The sequence below is a fragment of the Neopsephotus bourkii genome, unplaced genomic scaffold, assembly GCF_033783945.1.
Source record: "Neopsephotus bourkii isolate Nb327-2 ecotype Australia unplaced genomic scaffold, CSIRO-AGI_Nbou_v1 NB_359, whole genome shotgun sequence".
Lineage (NCBI taxonomy): Eukaryota > Metazoa > Chordata > Aves > Psittaciformes > Psittacidae > Neopsephotus > Neopsephotus bourkii.
The window spans coordinates 793,409-816,113 of record NW_026900865.1 but is presented as its reverse complement, the minus strand read 5'-3'; the positions used below and the strand labels follow the sequence as shown (position 1 = coordinate 816,113).

Here is a 22,705-nt window from a genome sequence, read left to right as displayed (position 1 = left end):
TTATATTTACGAGCCATCATACAGCACATATCAACTTTGACTGAGGATTGTTTCTCTTTTACATATTAAACCACAGCAGTTTTCCTGTTGTGGTAACACCAAGATCCCATTTATAAGTAGAAGAATGAGTACTGACAGGAGTCCATAGTTGCAAGCCCTCAGCCCATTGTTTATAGCAACGTGCTATTGTCAGGGCAGGTGAAGTGCCCTTTACAGATTGCCAAGCAGGAGTTGTGGAGCTGGTTATGATTAACCATGCTACTTTTTCTAAGAACCATGCCACCTTTTCCCTAGAACGTGCACAGGAAAAACACTGAAGTGGGTGATTCAGGTGTTTTCTACCAAGTCCTCCTTATTTCTGCTTTTAGAAAATAGGTGGCTTTTGGCAGCTGGAGTAAGTTCAAACAATTTCCACATCTTTTTGAGCAAGCGGGCTCTCACTGTACTGTTAAGATCAGACTGCCACTTTAGACACAGCCCAGTGGATATTATTCAAAGATTAAGTGACACTTGAATCTGACTAGAGCAACACCTGGAATGCAATATATTAGCACTGCCTTTTCTTTATAGTCATGGAACCTCCACCCTCCTCCCCTCAAATGAAATGCTAACAAACTTCTAAAACAGGTGACTCCTTCATCATTCTACAGCATTTTCCTTCACAAATAGGGCTTGTTCTTGGACATTAATGACAAAGGAGCCACTGGGGCAAGCTTCCATGACCCTGATGGCAGCATCACTTGGGCTGTCAGTGACATATTTGAGCATGATGGGAATGTGTATCTAGGCAATACAGAGCTGCCTTTTCTTGTGATGCTACAGTAAACTTCAGTTTTTGGAAGCTGGAGCACCAAAAGAAAGGTAGCAGTGTTGTTTCAAGCTTCTGTTAAATGTTTTTTTCTACTTAATGGATGACTGCTATGGCACTGGAGGAGAAATGAAACCGATACCACGTGGTTAACCAGAAATGAGAATACAATGTGAAAATACTTGTTTTAGAAGTTTGTGAAAGTCTCAGACTTACATAGGTTAAAGGTACCAAATCACCTTGCTCTATAGCTCAGAAAAGTTATATTTCTCAACAGTTGCACACCTTCATCAAGGAACTAAAACTCTGTACCAGGGGCTGAGGTGAGTAAGTAGCACATATCTCACTGTTGCTCATAGTTCCCATTTTGGAAAAAGCCTTATGTTAGGATTTTGTTCTTCCTCTTTCCCAGAGGCTGAACATACTTGGTTTTAATTATGAACAGCAGTTTCTCCATTGTTCCTTTTGTTAAACTTTTCCATCCATCCAACTACATCAGGTTCCAAGGAAATATGAGCAAGTACAGCTTGTGTTTCAATTTGTTCTCTCATCTCAGCATTTCTTCCAGGTGCAAAGCAGTCACATGTTGTCTTGCTAAACTCTCTACATGAGGGTCGCTGTTACCAGGTAAAAGTTCACTAGTGGCCACTGTTCAGTAGGGCACTGTTAGCAGGGCAGTAAGCAGAGAACAGGTTTATAATTAGGAATTCAGTCTTCAGAAGTGTGACACGGCTGGATCCTGGGGAAAGGTTTAGCTCAAGTTCAGTAACAAAGATAGGAAGTTTGATAGGCAGTTTATTTTTTCTTTCCCCAAAAGTGCAGCAGTGAACAGGGTCCTCTGGAAGGGCACTTTCTATACAAATGTTCAAAACAGCAGAAGTTAAGTATGCTCACAACATGCTACAGCAAAGTATGCTCACATACAGAGAGAGTGATACAAATACAAATTAATCACAATAAACAATAGCTGTTTCATTATGATAAAATATTGTATTTAGGTTGTAGAATCAGTCTTAAATGTAATGTGATTGAAAAGGTGTTTTGGGGGTGTTTTGCATGTCTGTCCCTGTTACAGCTTTATTCTGCAAAATGAAGCAGCCCAATTCACTGGGCTGATGCTGGGTAAGCATGTACTGGCTGTACTCACACTGAAGTGGTATCAAATGGTTTTTGGTTTAGGATAATGTAATAAAATTCTGAACTGTACTTCTCCCTGTATAATATCTACTTTACCTGATGCAACCATTAAAGTTCAGAGCTCTGCTTTGATACTATTGAGTTTTGAAAAATAAAAAGAAGCACATTTTACCTAAACCCAACTCTGTACCAGTAAGCCCCTTTCATGTAACACAAATGCCTTCAGTAACAAGGTACAGATACAGCCATGTTCAAATAGCATCTGAAATGGTATTTCCAGAAAGACCATTTAGTTTTAAAATCACTTACTTGGGAATCAAGGTTCCTTCAGGCCTTTTTTTAATCACTAAGGATAAGAATTAACACTGTTCATTCAAGGCTGCAAAAATACTCTGAATTAATTCTTCATGGAAACAGCAGAGGAGCTCTAGCAGCAGTGGCAGGCAACTGTTGGGTCCTGTTCTTCCTTCAACTATGTACTTCTGCTGAACAGGTCTTAAGTCTTTATCAAAAGCAGAAGTGAAGCAGGTGCTTGCCTGAACCACTACTGTGGGTAAGTAAGGACTAATTGATCTCATTCTGAATTTCAGTTTAATGCAATGCTTATTACCTATGACAGATTTCAGATATACTGTGGTTCTCTGACAGGGAGCATGTAAGTTATTGAGTGTAGTTACAAAGCGCTTTACAGGTGTGTGTAGAAAGCAAGTGCCAATTTGGGTAAAACATCTGATCACACATACTGAATAGTCTGTATCAATTCTGTCAACTTTCATGTTAGGTATTAGGCAAAAATTAAATCATCCAAAAGAAAATTCTCGTTATGGCTTAAGATCACTTGAAGAAAAGACAGTCACACATCTGTACCCATAACAAAGTTTGGGAGTTTTTCTATTAAGAAGCAACATACACATTACTTGCACTGAAACTCAACTCAAGTAGAAACTTGACAATGACCTAGGTTGGATAGAACTGTTCAGGGTTTAATGTGCAGCAATCAATGTATTTCTCCTTAGCCTTCACACAGCTAGCAAAATTAAGTTTAAACAAAGAACATATCTAAGTTGCTAGAATTATCTGAGGAAAACGCCATGTAAATGAACTCCAGGTTTAGCTCAGTGTGCAAGAAAACACTTGAGAGCATGAAAACAACTTTGGTTTTGTTTGTAAAGACAAAACGGAGTCTGAAAGATACTGACAGGCAATACTAAGGCTTGAGAAACAAAATCAGGATAAAGCTACAGTTGTAGTGGAGGAAAAAAAAAAGTCCTGAGTATTTGAAAGCATGTCAGTAGCCCGAACATCCAACCCCCTCTGCATTTATACAGACGCTGCAGCTGAAAAGTTATCTTTAAAGTGATGATTTTTTCCTCAAATATTTGGTCACTCTAGAGATTTGAAACCGTAAATCAGATTTGAGACAAAAAGCTGTATAAAACCTAACCTGTAGACCACCACAGAAGTTTGCAGCTCTAAGCTACATGAAGGACAACTTCTGTGCTTCAGCATTAAAAGCCAAGGAAGTTCAACTTCCCTTGTTATGGCATTATTTGTATCCAGTTTGTGGGTCTGTGCACTGGGCTATGCAGCTTCACAGTTTTGAGTCATATTTTGTTGCCTGCTTCATGATTACTTAGTAAAAGGTTTTATGTGACAGAAGTTGAAATCATCATGCTCTCTATTTGGGTAAAAGATCCAAAACAACTAGCTAAAAGTAGTTGTATCCCAGTTTGCCTGAGAAAGAGAACAATCATCTTGCTTGACAACACAGCTGATTTGCCCACAAGCAGCATGAACTTGTCTTGCAAAACATAGCCAATTTGGTATTTCTACAAGGTGTTTTCCCAACAAAGCTATACAGAAGTTACATGCTGACACAAGTTTGGGTGCTTTTCAGGATTCAGAAAGATAATCCAGTTTGGGTACAAGTGATGGCTGCAGTTCAGATAAACCTAATCATAAGGATGACAAGACAACATCACCCTCCCAAAGGGAAGCCGAGTGACGCCGTGCTGCAGTCGGGCATCTACGCAGGCAGTCCTTTGGTGTCAAGGCCACTTACTGCAGGTCTTGAGTAGTTACACCTCAACCAAAAAGCAGCACTCTATGAAGAACATAAACTGCCTAAAGTAGCTCTCTCAACCTAACTCCTAGTGAGCAACAATTTAATTATAGCTAATTTGCTTTCAGAATAATTTACCTTCAAGAATCTAATCAACACAAGATGTTAGACATTTGGAGGTTAGAGACAGATCAGCTTTACTGTGGTGCCCAGGTTTGTTTTTTTGGGTTTGTTTTTTTCCTGTTGTGCATTTTCTTTTAGCACTACTTTTGTTCATGTATTAAGAGACTTAAGGGTTAGCTCAAAACACAGGCACACTTATTTGAATATTCATTAGTCTCAACACTCTTCTTTCCCTCACTAGGAAGCCTGTATTAAACCCTAAGATACTTTTCAGTAGTACACAGTAACCCTTTCCAGCATTTCCCACTAGAAGGATCTTAGAAGTTACATTCTTGTTTGCAAGCTACCAAAGCTGTCCTACAAAATTCACTGGTCTCGCCTGAAGTGGTCTCCTTGAAAGAGAATATTTAGACACTCACTAGTCTGAACCTACAGCTCTGCCTAATGCCTTCCTACACTCCCTTGGGCTATTTTGCTATTGTCATCATCAGCTTTGAGCTTGATACAGGAAATCTATAATTAAACATAGCTTTTGAGAAAGTCTGTAACACTGAATATGGGTGAGCATTACTGTGCAATAGCACCTGTCTATCTAACCCAACTCAGGTACACATTTATTGATCTTTAGAACAAAATAAACTGTTCAGATCCATAGGCAAAGGTTCACCCCCGTGCCTGTGATATGAAAAGGTACTTGAAAGACAAAGGTGGTAATCAATTATCTGAGCAAGACAGATTAGCTGTGTCTAACGATTCAGAGTTAGAGTTCAGCTGTAAGATATACATATTGCACAAGGCAACCAGCTAAAGACAAGGGTTTTTCTTCCAAACAGGGTTTGAATAAGCCCATGAAAAGTCTTCCAGCTGTGATCAGCGAGAGGTACGGAGACAAACCTGCTGCAGTCACTGGAGAAACTGGCCAGTGGGAGCCAATTGCAAGAGGCTCTGAAGTGCCTTACAAAGACTGTGCAGAGAACCTCCGAGCCCGAACACCATGATTGCTGAACATGAGCCGTGGGTCAAACCTGTACCTATAGAAAGGAACAGAGTCTGTGTGAGTGACAGGGAGCACACAGTGACCAATTCTTCTGCAAACAGGTACTTCCAGAAAAGTTCCGGCCATGTGAATAGTTGCTTTCTCAATGGTATGCAGCAGGGACAACCTCTCTACATATTACAGCAGATGAGTTATAATGACACACAATTTAAGAGTTGATAGTCTCCAAAGAAATAAATACTAGCTACAACATGCCAACAGCATATTGGCACGTATAACATTCAGTATTCAGGAGATGCATCCTAACAGAAAGCTTTGCTGCCTCAAATTACAAACTTATGTAGCACAACTGTAAGGGCATTTAAAACACTGCTTAAAAAGCTTCGCTCCAAATGATTACCAACCAATTTTTGAGGTAAAAAGTGCCATTAACTTACAACAGCTGACTAATTCATACAGCTTAGGTCTTACAGGAAACATTCTTTACTAAGAGCATTCCCAGGAACAACCATATCAAGTATGTGGAAAACAGCTGCCTAGGGCAACCTACAGAGCTCTTCCTTGTTTGCAGGCAAACCTGAGGTCACTTGCCTCTGACTCCTCAGCACAGCTGTAAGCTTCAGCTATTCTAAGTCAGGAGTGGCTGACAAGATTAAAGAAGTAGTATTAATACCATCAAGTTCTATTTGGTAGATTAAATTAAAATACAGATTGAACATTAAAAAGACCCCAAAACAGCAAGAAAGCATCTCCATCAAACAACAGTATGTTATCAGCACTATAGTAATCCAACATAAGTACCCTCTATAAAAGCCTAGTTTTAAATATACATATTTAAAAGTGTTATATAAATAAATTGAATTAGTACTTACCCAGGATCAAAGACACCAGGTGTACGGCACGTTGCTCCTGAACAGGACTGCAGCATCATTAATCGATAGTTCATCTTTTCTAGAATTTCTTGATCAATTGTTTTAGCAATGTTGTTGATCTGGTGTGGATCTGCAGTCAAGTTATACACTTCCACAAACACCTGGAGAAGAAAGTTCCTGTAGTGTATTAAGTCCTAAACACAAATTAACTTTTAATCATATTATGTGGGAAGAACATTTAAGGATAGCATATTGTCTCGAATGTTTTTCCTAATGATGCTGCAGCATTCCCACACATAAGCTGTGTTTAGCCATGCGGTTAAGTGGTCAAAGACAGGAGAGTGTGTAAGTAAAGTTTAGTGTGATAGGACTATTACTGGAGAGCTTTTTACTTCCACCTGAAACACTCCTCCACTACACAGCAGATTTTTTTTCTAACGCATATATGGAACCTGTCTTATGACTGTAAGACCACAGCTAAGCTGGCTGCCTTTTCGTTACTGGATCTCAAATACACTGTTTCTTGACCATCACACCACCATTACATCAAGTCTCAGTTCATCAGGGACTTCCAGCTGTCAAACTACAACAGGTGCCTTGACCACGCATACAAAAACAGACCGAATATCAGTATGCTATAACCCTCATACAAGAAAGCTTTTTTGTGTGCACATGCTTTGAGAAGGTTTTTTTGTGTGCTTTGAGAAGGTTTGTCTGGAGGACTTTAGGGCAGATTTGGGTTTTTTGGTACACTAAATCTGTAAACCATTTTGTCAGACAAATATTACTCAAACATATCTCAAGAATTCAGCTGAGGTTTTGTCTGTGGCTAGAGCAAGAGGCCTGATTGCAGATGATGTTGATTTAAAGTGGCTGGGTTGTGTCTAACGTAGATAAAAATGCATCCAGCCAGCCTTTGGCTGCAAGCTTTCTTCTAACACACACTGCAAGGTTTCAAAAGCCACATTGCTTCATCTTCCCAATACTGTCAGTCTTAATTCAGCTGACCCAGGTGAGCTCCATAACCAAAAAATGTTCCAGCCATTACTGGGGGAAAAAAAAGGTGCCATGTAGTGTGTTATCAGATCAACCTTGGAGTCTACTTTTATGAGTAAAGTTGCAACACTCATTTGACTTCACCATAAATCGTCAGAAAGTGGAAAAATGAAGGGCAGGGTCTGCTAATCAGCATCCTAGTCTCCCACACAGTCTTTCTTGCTATCTTAGCACCAAAACCAGCACGTGGGATTTGCTCCCCTGGTTTAAGCTGTTCATTGTAGACTAAAAGAAAGTGTTCTGTTTTGTGGCACAGCAACCGGGGATACCTACTGTTTACACCTTTAGCTGCAGTTCATTAGATTTGTAACCCTGTTGTCTCGAACTCAGTGTGTTCTCTGGAGCAACTGAGTGCAAAGGGGCACAAGTAAAGATCAGCTCTGTAACCCACTAGTGAGATATGGAAGTGGGGACACATCCCTTACATGCAAACAAGTTAAGGTCCAAGACCTTTCGCATAGTTGTAACTTTAACACTTATTACCAAACAAGCCAGTGTTGGAACAGAAAAGATGAGCCTCAGATTTCAGTTCTTCCAAAGGAAAAAAGTTGCAGCTGAGCCTAAGAGCAGCAGAGGTAGAGTGTAACAGAAAATATTTGTCATATTGAAGACTTTGCTGCATGGAATTGAGGTAGGACAGAGAACTGAACCCAGCCCAGCTCCCCCTGAGGCTGTTAGGGGATACCAACAGGCAACAGTTACAGTTTAGACTCTTGTCCCTTCCTCACCCCCTTCCCACCTCTTTTTTTCTTTTTCCTAACCTCACCAGTTTGGTCAGACATTCTCACCAGTAGATAAATACTTCACTGTTTATCCTGCAAGCAAGCTAGTCAGCTTTTCAGAGTACTTTATGAAAGCCTTGAAAGCAGATAAGAGTGCAGACAGCCACTTGCAGCTGTGAAAAGTTGTCATCTGCAAGTCAGAGAGAGACTTACCTCCCGGTCATCAAACTCACAGTACTGCAGGTCCCAGGAAGTTGACAGTGTCCTTACACAAGCATAGGTATTGTTATAGGAATCTTCACACACACAGTCTGGGAAGCAGTGCTGTGAAGCGAGCAGTGAACAAAAACTTCAGAGCAGGAGAAAAAAAAGACGAACTAGCAATCTTCTTCCTACAGCCTGTACCAGCTCAAGCCAACTGCAGTTAGCTGATGAGTCTTAGACCCAGTGTCTTAGTCTAACACATGCAAGTCTCCCCTGAGGATTTTAAGTAAAATCTCAGCTCTTCTAAATTTGAGAAATTTGTTATTAACCTCACTACAATTAAATGTGCTTTGTCTGGGAAGGTAATGTGCATACACTGAGGAGAACATCCCAACACACAGTACTAAAGACCACACCACTGGGATGCTTTACCTAAAGCAAACCCTCTTTGATTCAGGAAGTAGCTACAACTTATAAATAACAGTCACAGACAACTGTACAACAAGGTCACTGCAAGTTCAGAAAAATCATGGTGTGCTACCACCCACTCTGCCAAGCCCACACTTTCCTGTGTATTTCTCCAGCCCCGAAGGCCCTATAGATTCCAAAGGGTAGCTGTGTTCAGCAGGGTCACATGGACATATCAGTTCCACAGGGCTGCATGTCTCCCTCCAGCTCCTAAATGCTGGCAGGACCTACAGAGCTAGCTCCTACTCACCAAGACCCTGGGACCTTACTGATAGAACCAGGTTAGCCCATACAGCAAACAGGCTGAATCTAGTAGTTATTTGCTAACATTAACAGATCTTGTCTTACTGTGACTCCAGGTCCTAGGCCAGGACAGGTAGGATCACTGCCGTTGTACCCTTCCCCCTGATACTCCACCAGGAAGTCTGATCTCCATGTCTCATTTTTGTCTCCTCTCTAGGACAAGAGAGAAACATCATAGTATCCACTGTACTGTGAAAGAGAAGGAATACTCCATGCCCACTGCTTACACGGCAGTTTGAGTCACGATCCCTAGTTTGGGTCAGCCTTCACATATTAGCTCTAGGTTAGAAGGAAAACAAGGATTCAACTCCAAAAAATATTAGTACACCTTCTTGTGAGGGTTTAAAGCACTATCTGCAATTATATAGAATACTGCAGTAATATCAAACAGGAACCACATGGCCACATAGAACTGTATTACAGACAAGAACCCCTGTAGCAAGGCTGCTTGGTTTATATCGTACTATCACAACGAATGGAAAAAGATACCCTTGGCATAAGATTAAGCTGCTCTATTTGGAACTTCGTTTTAAAGACGGAGGAAGAGGGAAGTTTTGAGTTGGTATACAGCACCATCAGAGGCACACACAACAGAACAATGAGTTTCACAGTTTTGATTCCACCAGAGTTTAAATTAGATGCCTTTTACCTGCTTCTGTCTAAAGAACAGCTTAAGGTTTGGATATAAGGTTTTAAAAGCAAAGCACTGGTTTAAATCTGGATGATCCTTCGTTTCCAAGTAAGCTGCCTTCAATTTATAGACTGAATTTAATTAAAACTAAACAGATCAACTGCAAGCAGCTTTATTTAAATAGGCTTCTGCTCACCTATGGGAAAGGTCAAGTTTACTTTATAAAGCTGCATACATTGTTTCAAAGGTCAGGGGGAAACACTAGTTCTACCAAAAGGGAGGCAAACCAAAGACTTCAGTAAGAACAGTCTGCTCTTCTCCCGTGCCTGTGCTGAGAAATTCCAAGGAAAAAGGGAGGGAGAGTACAAGGTGAAAAAACCATACAGCCTTCAAAACAGGAATTCTTACAAATGGCAGGACTAGCCAAAGGATGACACAGCTTTCTCTTACAAAGTAACCACAGAGTTGTAGGGCTTATGAGAACATATCCACATTTCAGCAAGATACCTACTTTTTTTCACTAAGCTATGAACACTCCACATGAAAATGACATTGAGGGAAGAATCTTTGTTTGAGTCTACTGAAGGAAGTAGTATTCACTCTGAAGAATAACCCCTGCAAGAATTGTTGGTTACTATCCTTGTCTCTCTACTTACCAGCAGTGGCAACAGTGACATCCCATCCATTTGGGTCTTATTCAAGTCATACCCTGCGATGTCCAGAATAGTGGGACCCAAATCAATATTTGCAACAAGCATCTGCATGGGGAGGAAAACTTACTTCAGAAGACTAGAACCCAACAGATAAAATACAGAAGTCTCATTGTTACAAGTACTTGTTATTTTAGGTACACCTAAACAGCACTTAATTTTCTCTTTATAGGCTAGTAGACCCTGTAACATCAAAAAGCTACAGCAGGGTCTATGTAAAGTGAGATTCACACTCTGCACTTTTCACTACTTTTTGTATCCTGCAATTAAATTTACTGATTGAAGCAAGAGCACACAGCTTTTTAGAAGGAGGTCTTTGCACCTTTGCCGCTCCATGTATTTAATTTCACTGGTACATACATATATATATATATGCAAGAGGATAAGTTATGACCTAAAGTTGATGACTGTGAAACCATATTAACTTCTTACCTTGTTCGTCTGATTTGGTTTTATCCCTGGTCCTCGAACTAGCAATGGCACTTTGATATCAAACTCATACAGCTGCCGTTTGTCTATTGGCAAAGAAAACTGGCCTGTATAATAGAAAATGGGAAAAGTTAAATGGCTTCTGATTTTACCTTTGAAGAGTTTGTGTTACATAATTTCCAGCAGCCTATTTTTTTACAAAGTCAGAAGAGGTTCTTAACCTGAACTACACTAGAAGTGGACGACAAGAATAGGCAACTTCAAGGTATAAGCAGTATCTTAAAATACAACAGCTTAGATAGTGCGTTTTTAGTTGTACAGCACAATTCAGACTTAATTTTTACTGATTTAATTCTTTTGTGGCAACTCTTCCTAAAGAGCACAGGGACCCCTTCTCCATTTCTGTCCTAAGTTCATGTATACCAGGACACAGTGACAGTGATTAGATAAAATCCACAACCAAACAACAAAATCCCCAAACACCCCACACTGCAGCTCCAAATGGTTTCTGCAGCTCAGATCAGTATTTCTCATGTCTACAGTGCTCCACAGCTGCTGTTCCCACTTTTCTGGAGTGGTCCTGAGGGTGAAGTGTTACACAGTTCCTGGATCTTCTATAAATGTTCAGTAATCAGTGAGAATTTTACCAGTGTGGAAGCCATTGTCTGATGTGTAAAAGATGTATGTGTTGTCTAATTCTCCATTCAGCTCCAGTTTCTTCACTAGCTTCTCTACCAGGTCATCCACAGACAGCAAAGTTTGCCACCTATACAGAAACAAAGTAATCCATGTTAGAGCATGAAAAAAATAAATCAGAATAATTCTGACTGCAAGGCAGGGCATTTGTACTCTGTTCTAAGTCAGCAGTGTATGCACTGCAAGTGGATTATTTTGCTTGCAGATTCTGAAAACAAATTTCCTAGATTACTACACTGTACTTTTGAGACTGCAAGTTAAGATAGAAACAGTCTGTGTGTCTTCAGTTCTTGTTGATTTCATTCTGTAGTGTCTGAGAACAACACCAAAATATGGATTACTTCTTATCTGGAAACAGTCAAGACCAACTTTGAAGCAACATGGTGACAAAGAGTCAGTTATCTCCTGCAAGGTCACTTGTTATTTCTTTATATGTAGTCTTTAACATTAAAAATCAAGACTGCTGTGAGTTTTTCTATACAGAATCTTTTCTGCTCGAAAACTACATCAGCTATTTTGTATCACTCACAGAACATCAGGGTCCATTATTCCATTGTATCTAAAGCCTTGAATAGCTACAGGCTATTCTTTCCTTTGTCACGGGGTTTGCTGTTGAGACAAGTGACTGCTTCTATAAGTCAGTAATGAGCCTCCACAGACTAACATTATGCTGAACTAGAGTTACTCATTCTTGGATCTTCTTGTCTCCAGAATCACTTTAGGATTTTGCTGCATAATTTTATCTTCATGTTTCATAAAGCAAGAGCCTGAAAATCTTGGTTTTCCACCTCCAAAGTAACAAGCAAATGCCTGATAACAGCTCAAAATTGAGTTTACTTTAACTTAAAGTTAAGCTAATGTCTGTTTCAGAGCTTTTAAAGAAAATAAACCTACAGTTTACAGGTAAAGAAATATGCTTTCTTTCTCTTAAAAAAGGGAACAAGCTGCATCTTCACACTATTTCCCACATCCCATTTTATAAAAAGGAGCCAAGCTCCTGTCCTGGACAATCAGGTGTTCTCACATAAAAAGACCACAGACAGAGCCAAGGTGAATGAATCAGATTAGCTGGCAGATAAATCAATCACATTTGATGTATGTTATGTAAGACTCTGGAGTCCAAGTGAAATAGAAGGTAAGGGCATGAAAACCTGCTGTCTGCTGAAAGAGAAGCATTAGGGACACTGAGCATGACTGTCTTTTTAGTGATAAATGATGGCAGCATTTGGGAGCAAAATATTCCTAAAGTCAATGACAAGTTTCTTTGCAAAAAAGTAAGCAGAATGTCAAGTCAGATGCTAGAAAACCACTAGAGATGCAATTTGACATCCATGGTCAGGATTAGTAGAACCTGTTTAAAAAAATACCTTTTCTGTTTTAAAAGACAGTAACAGTTCTGAGCAGCAATCCCAAGCAACAAAAAATTCTTACCTCTTTCTATAAGCATCATCAAGAAACTGTATTGAAGAGTTGGTCATTGGAGTCTTTGCTTGCCGGATTAACCAGTGCTTGTTCTACAGAAATGGAAAGAAAAAGGACAAAGATTAGCATAGGAGAGAAGCACCAACTTTGAAACATTTCCTAGGCCAGTTACAGCAGAAATGTTGCTTAGTGGAAAACATCCACACGATGCCTGTTAAATAGCCATGCAATGCCATCAAACTGACCTGACTCCAATTTTCCCTCTTAGTTCATCTAAAAATCTAGGTTGCAAGAGAAGAATATATTACAGCTCTACTATGCTCAGCCCTTATGAAAAGAAAGCTGTGGATCTTTTCAAAGCAGTTCAGGCAGATATTTGGGAAAGGAGCTTGGAAAGAGTCACTCAGAGGTAAAAGTCTCATAGCCAAAGACAGGCCTGATGAAAATGTCCAAACGAATGATTAAGCACCATTATAAAACTAATGTTTTCATTTGCTAGGTCAGAGATGACCCACTCACCACCCTCAGCCTGAGCCTGTATTTAGCTGGCCACTCCTCCCCACAGAGCCTCTCCTTATGCAGTTTCCCCTCTTGTCACAAGCAAATGACTCTGAACAGGCTCAGCCTTTAGGGACGCACAATGAAGTGACTCATGTCACCTACAGTTCTTTCACTTCCCTGTTTTCTGTTCTTGCCAACTGAAGGAGAGTTTTGGCATGGAGACTTCATATTGTGTCAAGTTCATTTAAAATTGCTTGGATTCAGATCCTGCAGTAGTTGTAAAGATTCTCTGCAGAGACACTAAGTCTCTACACTAAGCCTATCTCAGCAAGAAAACACAGCATAATCAAGAGCAAACGTGTAGTACTAGTGTGTTGTTTGAGAGAGGAAAAAGGAAAGACATCACAAACCCCATCCCAACTCTACAGAAGCCCACCAGAGAACAAAGGAGCTGGCAATACCACCTGTGCACCAGCCACCTTTCACAAGAGTTGCACTTAGGAGAGGCCCACCTATCATGCGAGATAACTCAGGCACGTAAGTCATCTAGGACAGTAGAATCCTCCTCTTTCCTGGAGTATTTTGTTCTTCCTACCTTCCTCTCGAGTTTCAAAAAACTTCAAACAGCACCTAAACAGCTTTGTGGATTTCAGTACACACTGGCTCAGTTTGCAGTCAGCCCACTTCCCTGTCAGCCCCTGTTAAGTCCCTTTCACTGCTTACACACAAAGCTGCTGCCTCCCTACACCCTGTTCCCAAAGAAATTTCAGGAGATCTTGAGACAGCATGCTATGTCTTGCTGGCAGAATCTGAACACAGCTGTGCCCCAATTCTGCAGGAAAAACAGGGCATGTGAGAGAAATCCCCAACACCCATCTTAATCAGCATCTCTCTCACAACAGGTTCAATAAACCACTCATCTGGGCTACCAATAGTCCTGCCTGGGAAACCAGACAGCAACCCACTCCTCGATGTAGTTCATAGCTGAGGGTCCTAAGCAGAAGTTAAAGTGTGCATCACTGGACAGACTGACAAGAGCTTAACTCCTGTTTTTCATGCAGATTCTGCCTAGATGGCTCCTTTTATTATCCCTTGCTCACATACTGTGTAAGGAAACTAGGCAACATTCACTCAGGAATCAAGACTGTACAACACAAGACTCTTAAGCCAGCATTACAACATCAGTGACTTGAGGGTCTGAGCTTAGGTACTTGTCTACTGCTATTGCAGGTATTGTGCCTGCCCTAGAGAACAGTGAAGCTCAAAGAAGTGTTAGGCTTCAAGACCCACAGCAGTGCCAATTCCAGAAACACACTTAATGATTGTAGCTATTGTGTCTGGGAAGGATAGTGGCTAGTCTGTTCCTGTTGGGAAACCCAGTAAAACTGCTGTATCCACAGACACTAGCTGCCAAATATTAAGTAAGTCTGTCATCTTGCTTTGTATTACATAGGTACATACACATATTTTGCTCCACATTAGGGAGCTTCACACTGCTGACTCTGCAGCTAGTCAAGTTATTTCTGGCTCACTATTTTAAAAGCATTTGACTTTACAGTGATAGAGTCTAAGACAAAGTTAGGGATCCTTTTATGGAGGAAAGAAGTCTGATCCCCACTCCCTAGTTCGAAACTTAACAGGTTGGGCTAAAGTATTTGTTAGTGGCTGCAGCCCTTTCCTCTCATCTCTCATGTTCTCATATCACACTGATAAGCACATGGTCATTTTGCAATCTACAGTCCTCAGCTACAAACAAGTTTCACCCTGTACTACTTAGTCATAGTGACCTTACAAGAGGTATCGCTGGGCACCAGATAGGCAGTCAGGCAATGTTATGTCTTAGTCTTAAGGTTAGGAGCAAATCAATTGAACACCAAGTTCTGTATTTTAAACAAACTGATTCAAACCCACAAAAGTTCTGCAAGTTAAATATCTCACCAGATTAACTGTTTGTGCTTTCAGTTATTGGCACAGTAAGTCACAGTGGATTAGTCTGAGCTAAATCTTATTTGGCCAACTTTATTGGCAGTGGAAAGTACTGCCCTGTCACAAGGATGTCTGTGAATTTGTAATATTAGGCTCAGCAATTCTGGTTACAGGTTATTTCAATAAATTTAAGGGAAGTTCATAAAGTCCTTAGTGACCATGGGACCTGTGGCTCATGATTTCATGGAATCCAATATGCTTGTCACCCAGGGGCAGTTCTGCCATGAGCTCAAGTAATGGACCACCCATCCACACAGCAGATGTATACAGGAATACAAGGCTCACACCTGAACCTTTGTGTAGCATGCTCCTGAACATACCAAGAGCAATGACAGAACATTCTAAGACCATCCAAAAAGCCTGGAAATTGGACAAGGAATTAATTTTTCTATTTATTAATCATAACTCCATTGCACTGCCTTATTTTTGCCACTACATTTTTTTTTATTTACAAGATATTGGTAGGCAAATATCTCAGTCACAACAAACGTATCTTACTCTGACTGGCTGATTAACATAACCAACCAACAGTCACAATATTAGCCTGAATAGGCTTAACATGCAAGTCTCTGCTCTGACAAGTAGAATAACCTATGCAGATTCTATCTTACCTTGCCGTGAATATTAAAGTTGCTGTTTCTTGGTGCACTGACATTCTGAAAGCTCTTTGTATACTGTGGAGCAGCTGTCCAAGGGGAGTGTGGTGCTGGGGTTGAGATCATCATAAAGAAAGGCTCGAAATTTGATTTATACTCCAAGAAGTCCAATGACATGTTGGCCTGTGAACAGTTTTGTTGGAGAACAAAAGTCACACATCCAAAAGCAAACAGCAAGCATTTAAAAAAAATCTGTACTAAACATTCGTAACTTATTTAGAGCTTGGTAGTACTGAGAACATTCCAACTATTTCAGCAACTTATTGCTTGCTCATCTCCAAGTATCCAGAACAGCAGCTTGTGATAAAAAAAAAACACCAAGTGTTCATGTTAAGCAGATTTTGTTGTCCCACATCTCTGAACAGCTTTCTACTTTAAACTCAAAAGTTTGTGCTATTCAGAGTATTAACAAAACCCACCTAAACCTGGCTTTCAAGTACAACTGGAGCTTTCTTTCACACACTGAGTCTCTCAGATGCCATCCCCTGCCTGACAGATCCCAATTTAGCAGTTTAATTTCTGTTCAGAAATAGAACTTGTTCTGAAAAATAAAACCCCTCCAGCCCCATTGCCTATAGCATATGCTCTTTCTGTAGCAATCCCCTTATCTATAAGGGGTGCCACATTTCTGCTGGTGAAGCCAGAAGCTCTAGGTAAGGACGGTACCAAACTCCACTCACTTGCACTGCCTCAGTGCACTTTCACTTTCATTTCAGCCTGTACAGTTTCAATTAGCAAGTGAGTTCCACTCATAATCCACAGATAGAGAGTCTCATATTGGCCTTTCCCTTGGTCAGCCTTTGAAATTACAGCTTCAAAGGTATTACTTGCAGGTGAACTCTTCACCATTCAAATCTTGCAACATTTTCCCTTCCTGCCCGATTAGTACACCCCATTGTGGATATTCTTTTCTGTCTGCAGAAGAAACTATACATTAAAAATTCCCTCTTCTTCCTTCCTCCTAACTCAAACATCCAAGCAAGTTAAATAACAACAGAGTTAATGGAGGATAAGACCTCTGTAAAGTTTGAAAATATGGTTCAGAAACCAGTGATAAAGGTCCACTCCCAGAGATGACCAACTTAGATGTTTATAGAAGCTTAAACTGCAACATGTTAGGACTGCAGGAAACAGATCCAGGTGCTCAGATTCCTAGTACCAGACTTAAGTACCAAGATGTGTCAGGACAAGAAAGTTTGTGCATCATATCAAGCAACCCAGAAACTTTGCATAAGAAACTGAACAACGCATTGAAGGAATTAAACTCAAACATGAGCTCTGAAATGCTGAATGCATAGCTACAGGCAGATAGTAGAATGGAATACACTGAAAATCATAATTCACTGCTCTGTCTTGTGGTAACACACCACAAGTAAGAGGTTTATGCAGCAATGACCTGTTAGTCAAAATGCTTATGAGCTGCTGAAGGATCAAAAAAGCCCAGTGCCAGTAATGCCAGTAATGGGATAGTCTCACTTCTGGCTTATCAATTCCAATCTAGCTTTAGACAGTGTAAATCTAAATTTAATCAGACAGCTGTTCAGTACCCTGAGAAACATCCATCAGTTCTGTTCCCAGTAAGCAGCTGTCTCTGTTCAAGAGCCCACTGCAATGAAACTCATTAGGGTCTCAATGGAAGACTACAAACATGAGGAGACTTCTCAGAAAGGACTTTTCTCAAGTGCTGTATGCCAGCTCCCAGCACTACCAACTCCTACACTGTAACAGCATGTCAAACTAAAGCTGCAGCTTGGCAGGTGGGGGGCACACTCCCGCTCCCTACTTCTGTTCCCCAAATCTCCAAGCTAATAGTACTCATGAAACAGGGCCCCAAAAGAGCTAAAGTAACTTGAACTTTCCTTTAAGCATCTGATGTCTTTGTTACCTCTCTTTACCTTAAGAGGGTAAAGAGGATAAACACTCCCCTGGTCAGCTACAGATTTTGCATGGTCCATATATTGCCCTCTCAAACCATGAAGGATCAATTAGCCTTTGATACCTCCAATTTATCAGTTTGATGCAATTAGCTACTAACACATCATGCTAACAAACAAAACACGCTGTAACTGTATTTTTACATGCTTAAACTTCACACAAAACTTGGCCCAGTTTATCTGTAACAGAATGTATTAGAATGAGACACAGCCTTCAGTGAAGTAGTTTAAGTCATTGCCTACATGCATCCCATGTATTTATGAACTAATGAACCCTAACAAATGAGCATCCCACCCTTCCCTAAGCCCCCAGCATGAGGCATTACCTGGTCATAAGCAGCTTCTGTAACACACAAGTTGCAAAGTTTCTTACCAGTACATCTGTCAGGTAATCCACACTGTAGTTCTCACCATGCCTTCGTGCTTTGCCGTTTACTGAAAGAGTATAGTTGTAGTACTTTGAATTCTTCTCCTGTGGAAACATAATGGGCATATTTATACAAAGTAACACACACACTGATTACCTGAAATAATCAAAATGAGCTGCTAGCAAGCATTTCTCAAATAGGTTATAAACACTTGTCATAAGGATACCACAAGAATTCTCAGAGCTGGTTTCCAGCAGCAAAGCCTATTTTAGTGCTGCCTTACTGTGCTGTGGGTTTACAAGCAGGGCTTTCCCCCAGGCACCTTAGCAGGAGCAGCCTTTGTGAAAGCCAAGAATGCAATATGCAACAGAGGAAAAAAGAGAAAGAAATTTGCATTAAATTTTTAGATGCTCTTTGCCTGCTCTCTTATCACCAGCAAAGTTCAAACACGAGTTGGATTACAAAGCAACCAAAATTAGGTATTTTAAACAACAGAATAGTCACATACCAAAGCATACCAAAAACTCCATCCAGGCGGGACATGACCTACTCCCCCTGCATCCTCTGCTCCATACTGAAAAGAAACAGACCATGACTCACAGTTTCAATTATGAGGAATAAAAGCTAGAAATTATGTTTCATATTCATGTGCTTTATTCAACACTAGTCAGAAAGCGCATTAAGCTGAATTCAGTTTCAGAATGGAAAAAACCCCAAAATATATATGCATATAAAAGCATGTAGCCTGCTAAAGAAACCAGGATTAAATAACTATAGAGACAGTAACTGAAAGCTTGGCACTCACCAACAAAATTTAGATTTTATTTCCTGTTCTACTCCACACATTAAAAAACATGCAGAGATCCTGGAGTACATCATCAGGCAATGAGAGGTGATCAAAAACACACATGGATAAGACTCTCTAGGGCTTTGTGATAACAATTCACAAGATACTAAAGAAAGTTTTGCATAGACCCACAGCTTCATCATCCTCCCCCAAAAGGAGGGGTAGCAACTTTAAGCCTCTTACCACCTCAGTGCCAAATAAACTGCAACAGCTAGCTTTTAAGCCACCAAAAAAGGGAAAGTAGCTGCTACACCCAGGCCAAACTCAAGACAGAGGCTGCCTCAGGGCAACACAATGGGTTTCCTCAGGGCTGCTCTCTCCCTTCTACACAGCTTGCTTAACTGCAGGGACAGGAGACGGACACAGTCAAGGCATGCTCAGAGGAAGCCAAAGAAAGTTTCCCTTTTCCTCACTGCCTCAGTAACATCAGCAGGAACAAACTTGTGTCTGGCTATAAAAATTCATGTTCCATTGTATCACATCACCAACATTTTCCAGCAAGGGATGCAAGGAAAATAATAATGTAAAGAACCTGTAATTCATCTACCTCCAAATACAATTGCATCATGCAAAAGGAATAGCTGATCTTAGAGATTTCAGCACTGAAATTTACATCTTACCATAAACTCCTGCAAATCACAGCTTAGTCAAAACCAGGAAAAAAACCCCAACAAACCCAAAGGACACACATACATGTGATTTACTGAAGTGTTGGGTCACCTCTGTAAAGAGCTTTGATAATACCTGTTCTCCCAGTGAACTTGCCTTAGTGGACATTTAATATTTAAAATGCCATAATAGCTGCTAAAAAGTAAACAGTCCTGTGATTCAAGGTGATATATCAGTCAAGAATATTAAGACAAATGTACTTTTTTCTTTAATGTTCTAACATTGTGCCTGGTCTGGTTCTGGCTGGTTCTCAATACTGCACACCAGCCATCTATCCATTTCCCCCAGTCATTAAAATAATCATCTCTGAAAATCAACACATCTGAACACATTTAAAAAAGTCTATAGATTCCATCACCCTTTTAAAATCAACTTTCAAAAACATTCAGGCACTTACAGGACCTGATTTTAACCAAGTTAAGTTAAAGATCAGAACTTTGCATCACATTTATGCCTCCTCAGCAAAGAGAACTATTCATCCAACTATACCACTTTAAATGTTTTGGGGACCTGCATTCAGCAATATAAAAACCATATGAAGTTTTAAAGGTGGACAATAGAAATTAACTGACTCACAGTATAAAAAAAGCAAGCACAAAAGAATACCTCATTCAAATACTTTCCAGCAAAGAACGTTTGATAGCCACACATAGTTTTGAGCAGAGCTGGGAAAGTATACGGCTCCTGAATCTTCTGCCATAACTTGCTGCTACAGTTTCCTTCCAGAGTGTTATTGACAACATGATGATTATGTGGGTATTTTCCTGTTAAAATGCTAGCCCGACTGGGACAGCAGAGTGCACTGGGAACATACTGGAAAGACAAGATGAAGTAATACAAGATTAACATTGTAAAACAATTTTCCCCTCAAAATTTCTAGCTTTGAAATAACAGCTATAGGCTGATCAAAATGTTCACCGACATTAAAGCACACTTTTTGTCTGGACACACAAGTAGTTTATGGACATCCCAAGTATTTTCACTAGTGAAAAACTGCACATGAAGCTGTCTGCAGGCTTCTGCAGCATATGTCCTTCAACCCCCCTCTCCTGATTAGATGTGGTTTTTATACAGTAGCAAGTATCCATTAAAATACTGATTGCCAGTTTATGCACTCCATTATTTTGGCTATGGAAATACATTAGAATATGAAGAATGTGGTGGGTTTTCAGCATGCATGAAGCTTAAAGTTTCATGTAGCTTCTTCTAATGCTTCTCAGTAATAAAAATACTCCGATTACTCAATTTTACTTTACAGCTTAAGGAAGTCAACAAAATACTTTTAGGAAGTGAAACTCTCCCTCTCAGTTTCTGAACACGACCTTGAACTATATTCATTTTGAGGCCTAAAGTAGTTAGAGATTCAATTTAAAAAACCCACTGGCATACTTACAGGCTTCATAAAACTGATACCAGATTTGAGGCCTCAGACGACCTAAGATACAAACTACACAAACGCACACACACCTCAGAAGTTCAAGAAGCACTTACTGCGTTTAGGAAGGTCATTCCCATCTGTGCAATGAGTGCATTAGTCTTCTTTAGGGGGGTCTGGAAGGAAGGTACCAAAAGGAAATCAGCTAAAAACGCAAGGATGCTAAGTAAAGTAGGGCAGCTGAGGCAGATATACAAGTACCCGAAGCAAGGCCCACCACCACAGTTTGCAGACACTGGCCAGACAATCCATGCAGTGCCTTTTTGCTGGGGCCTCGTCTGGTCCCAGCAGTTACACAACTCAGCCCTCACCGAGGCACAGGGAGTTACCGGGACTACCTGCCGCTGTAGAGGCTGCGCTAGAGAAGCCCAAGCCTCTAAGGCTTCACAGAGCCGCTTGGCTCTCCCAGGGAAGCCCACCCTGACGCTCTCTTACTGGGGAAACTCGGCTTGAGGCTGCGGACGGAGACCCACGGACCACGGGGTGGGCCGTGGCTGCGCCGCTCATCCCCCCGGGCCCAGGCCGCTACTCCTCAGCGGCGGGAGAGACCCGCTCCTCGCACCAGGCCCTCACTACGCCCTGACGGTACCCCCAGCCCACAGCTACACTGGGCAACGTCAGCGGGCGAGCACCCCTTCAGCGAGGGCAAAGCCTTCCGCAACGCGCCCACCGGCCCCCAAGCACAGCCCCGCGCCCCCCACCCCCTCAAGGACGGGTCGGCGGAGGAAGGCGGGCAGCCGCGGGGTTACCATTCCGCCCAGGCAGACGTCCTGGTCGTCGGTGAGGATGAGCACCACGTTGGGCCTCCGCACCTGCCGGGTTGTCCCCGCCGGGCTCAGCATCAGCAGCGCAGCCAGAGCCAGCCCGCGGAGCGCCGCGGCAGGGGACATGGCGCAGTAGCAGAGGCGCACGGACAGAGGAACAGGAGGAGCCGGCACCGCTCAACCCCGCGAAGAGCCACGAGCAGGACCGAAAGCGAACCCCCAAGCAACAGAGCGCGGGCCCGCCCCGCCCCGGCATATGACCCGGGAGCGCGGGGGGGGGGGTGGATGGAGGGGCGGTGTCACGTGGCCCGGGAGGCAGCCGCGGCGGAGACCAGTCCCGCCTGCTCCCCGCCTCCTCCTGGCCCCGCCCCCTCCGGCGTGGCCCCGCCCCCTGGGAAGCCGTTGCCGTGGGAGCGGGGGGCGGTCCCTCTCGCCGCTCTCCCTCAGCGCGGCCGCGCTCTGCCCTGCTCTGCTTTGAGAGAGGTCTTCTTAGCTGTAAAACACCGTTTTAGTGCAGAATTCCTGACGTTAATTAGCCGAGGCCGCAAATCTGGCCCCATCGGTCTGGCCTGCCTGGCTGCCATGCCCTTCTTGTGTCCCAGACAATTCTCGGCTTGTAGGGAAATGTTTCTTCAATGCTGAGGAAGAATAGAAAGCAGAAGCAGACAAGGAGTATGGTGGGGGTGCAGGCAGCGCTGGGCTCTGCAGACACCGTGAAGCCGGGAGCAGGAGCGGTGCTGCCGTGATGCGGGCGGGCGGTGAGTTGAGGCAGCCTCGGGGAGGGAGCTGAGCGGCGTTACCGTGGGATGAGCGCCGCGCACAGGCTGCGGGCACAGCAAGGTGTGGCGGAGACAGAGCTCCCCCAGGCAACCAACCTGTACGAACCCCACCATCAGTCCTTGACG

General features: G+C 42.0%; 1 protein-coding gene across 1 annotated transcript; it reads right to left on the bottom strand.

Moving 5' to 3' along the window:
* Nucleotides 1–1,586: 1,586 nt before the first annotated feature.
* On the bottom strand, nt 1,587–21,963 carry GNS (glucosamine (N-acetyl)-6-sulfatase). The gene is made up of 14 exons (XM_061348497.1): nt 21,786–21,963; nt 21,093–21,152; nt 20,208–20,414; nt 18,594–18,659; nt 18,091–18,189; nt 15,739–15,906; nt 12,650–12,732; nt 11,170–11,288; nt 10,526–10,629; nt 10,040–10,141; nt 8,798–8,905; nt 7,991–8,101; nt 6,000–6,160; nt 1,587–5,161 (listed from the first exon to the last, which is right to left on the bottom strand). Exons 1-14 carry the CDS (start codon nt 21,924–21,926, stop codon nt 5,086–5,088), a joined length of 1,605 nt encoding a protein of 534 aa, XP_061204481.1. The 5' UTR covers nt 21,927–21,963; the 3' UTR covers nt 1,587–5,085.
* Between the last annotated feature and the right edge of the window lie 742 nt (nt 21,964–22,705).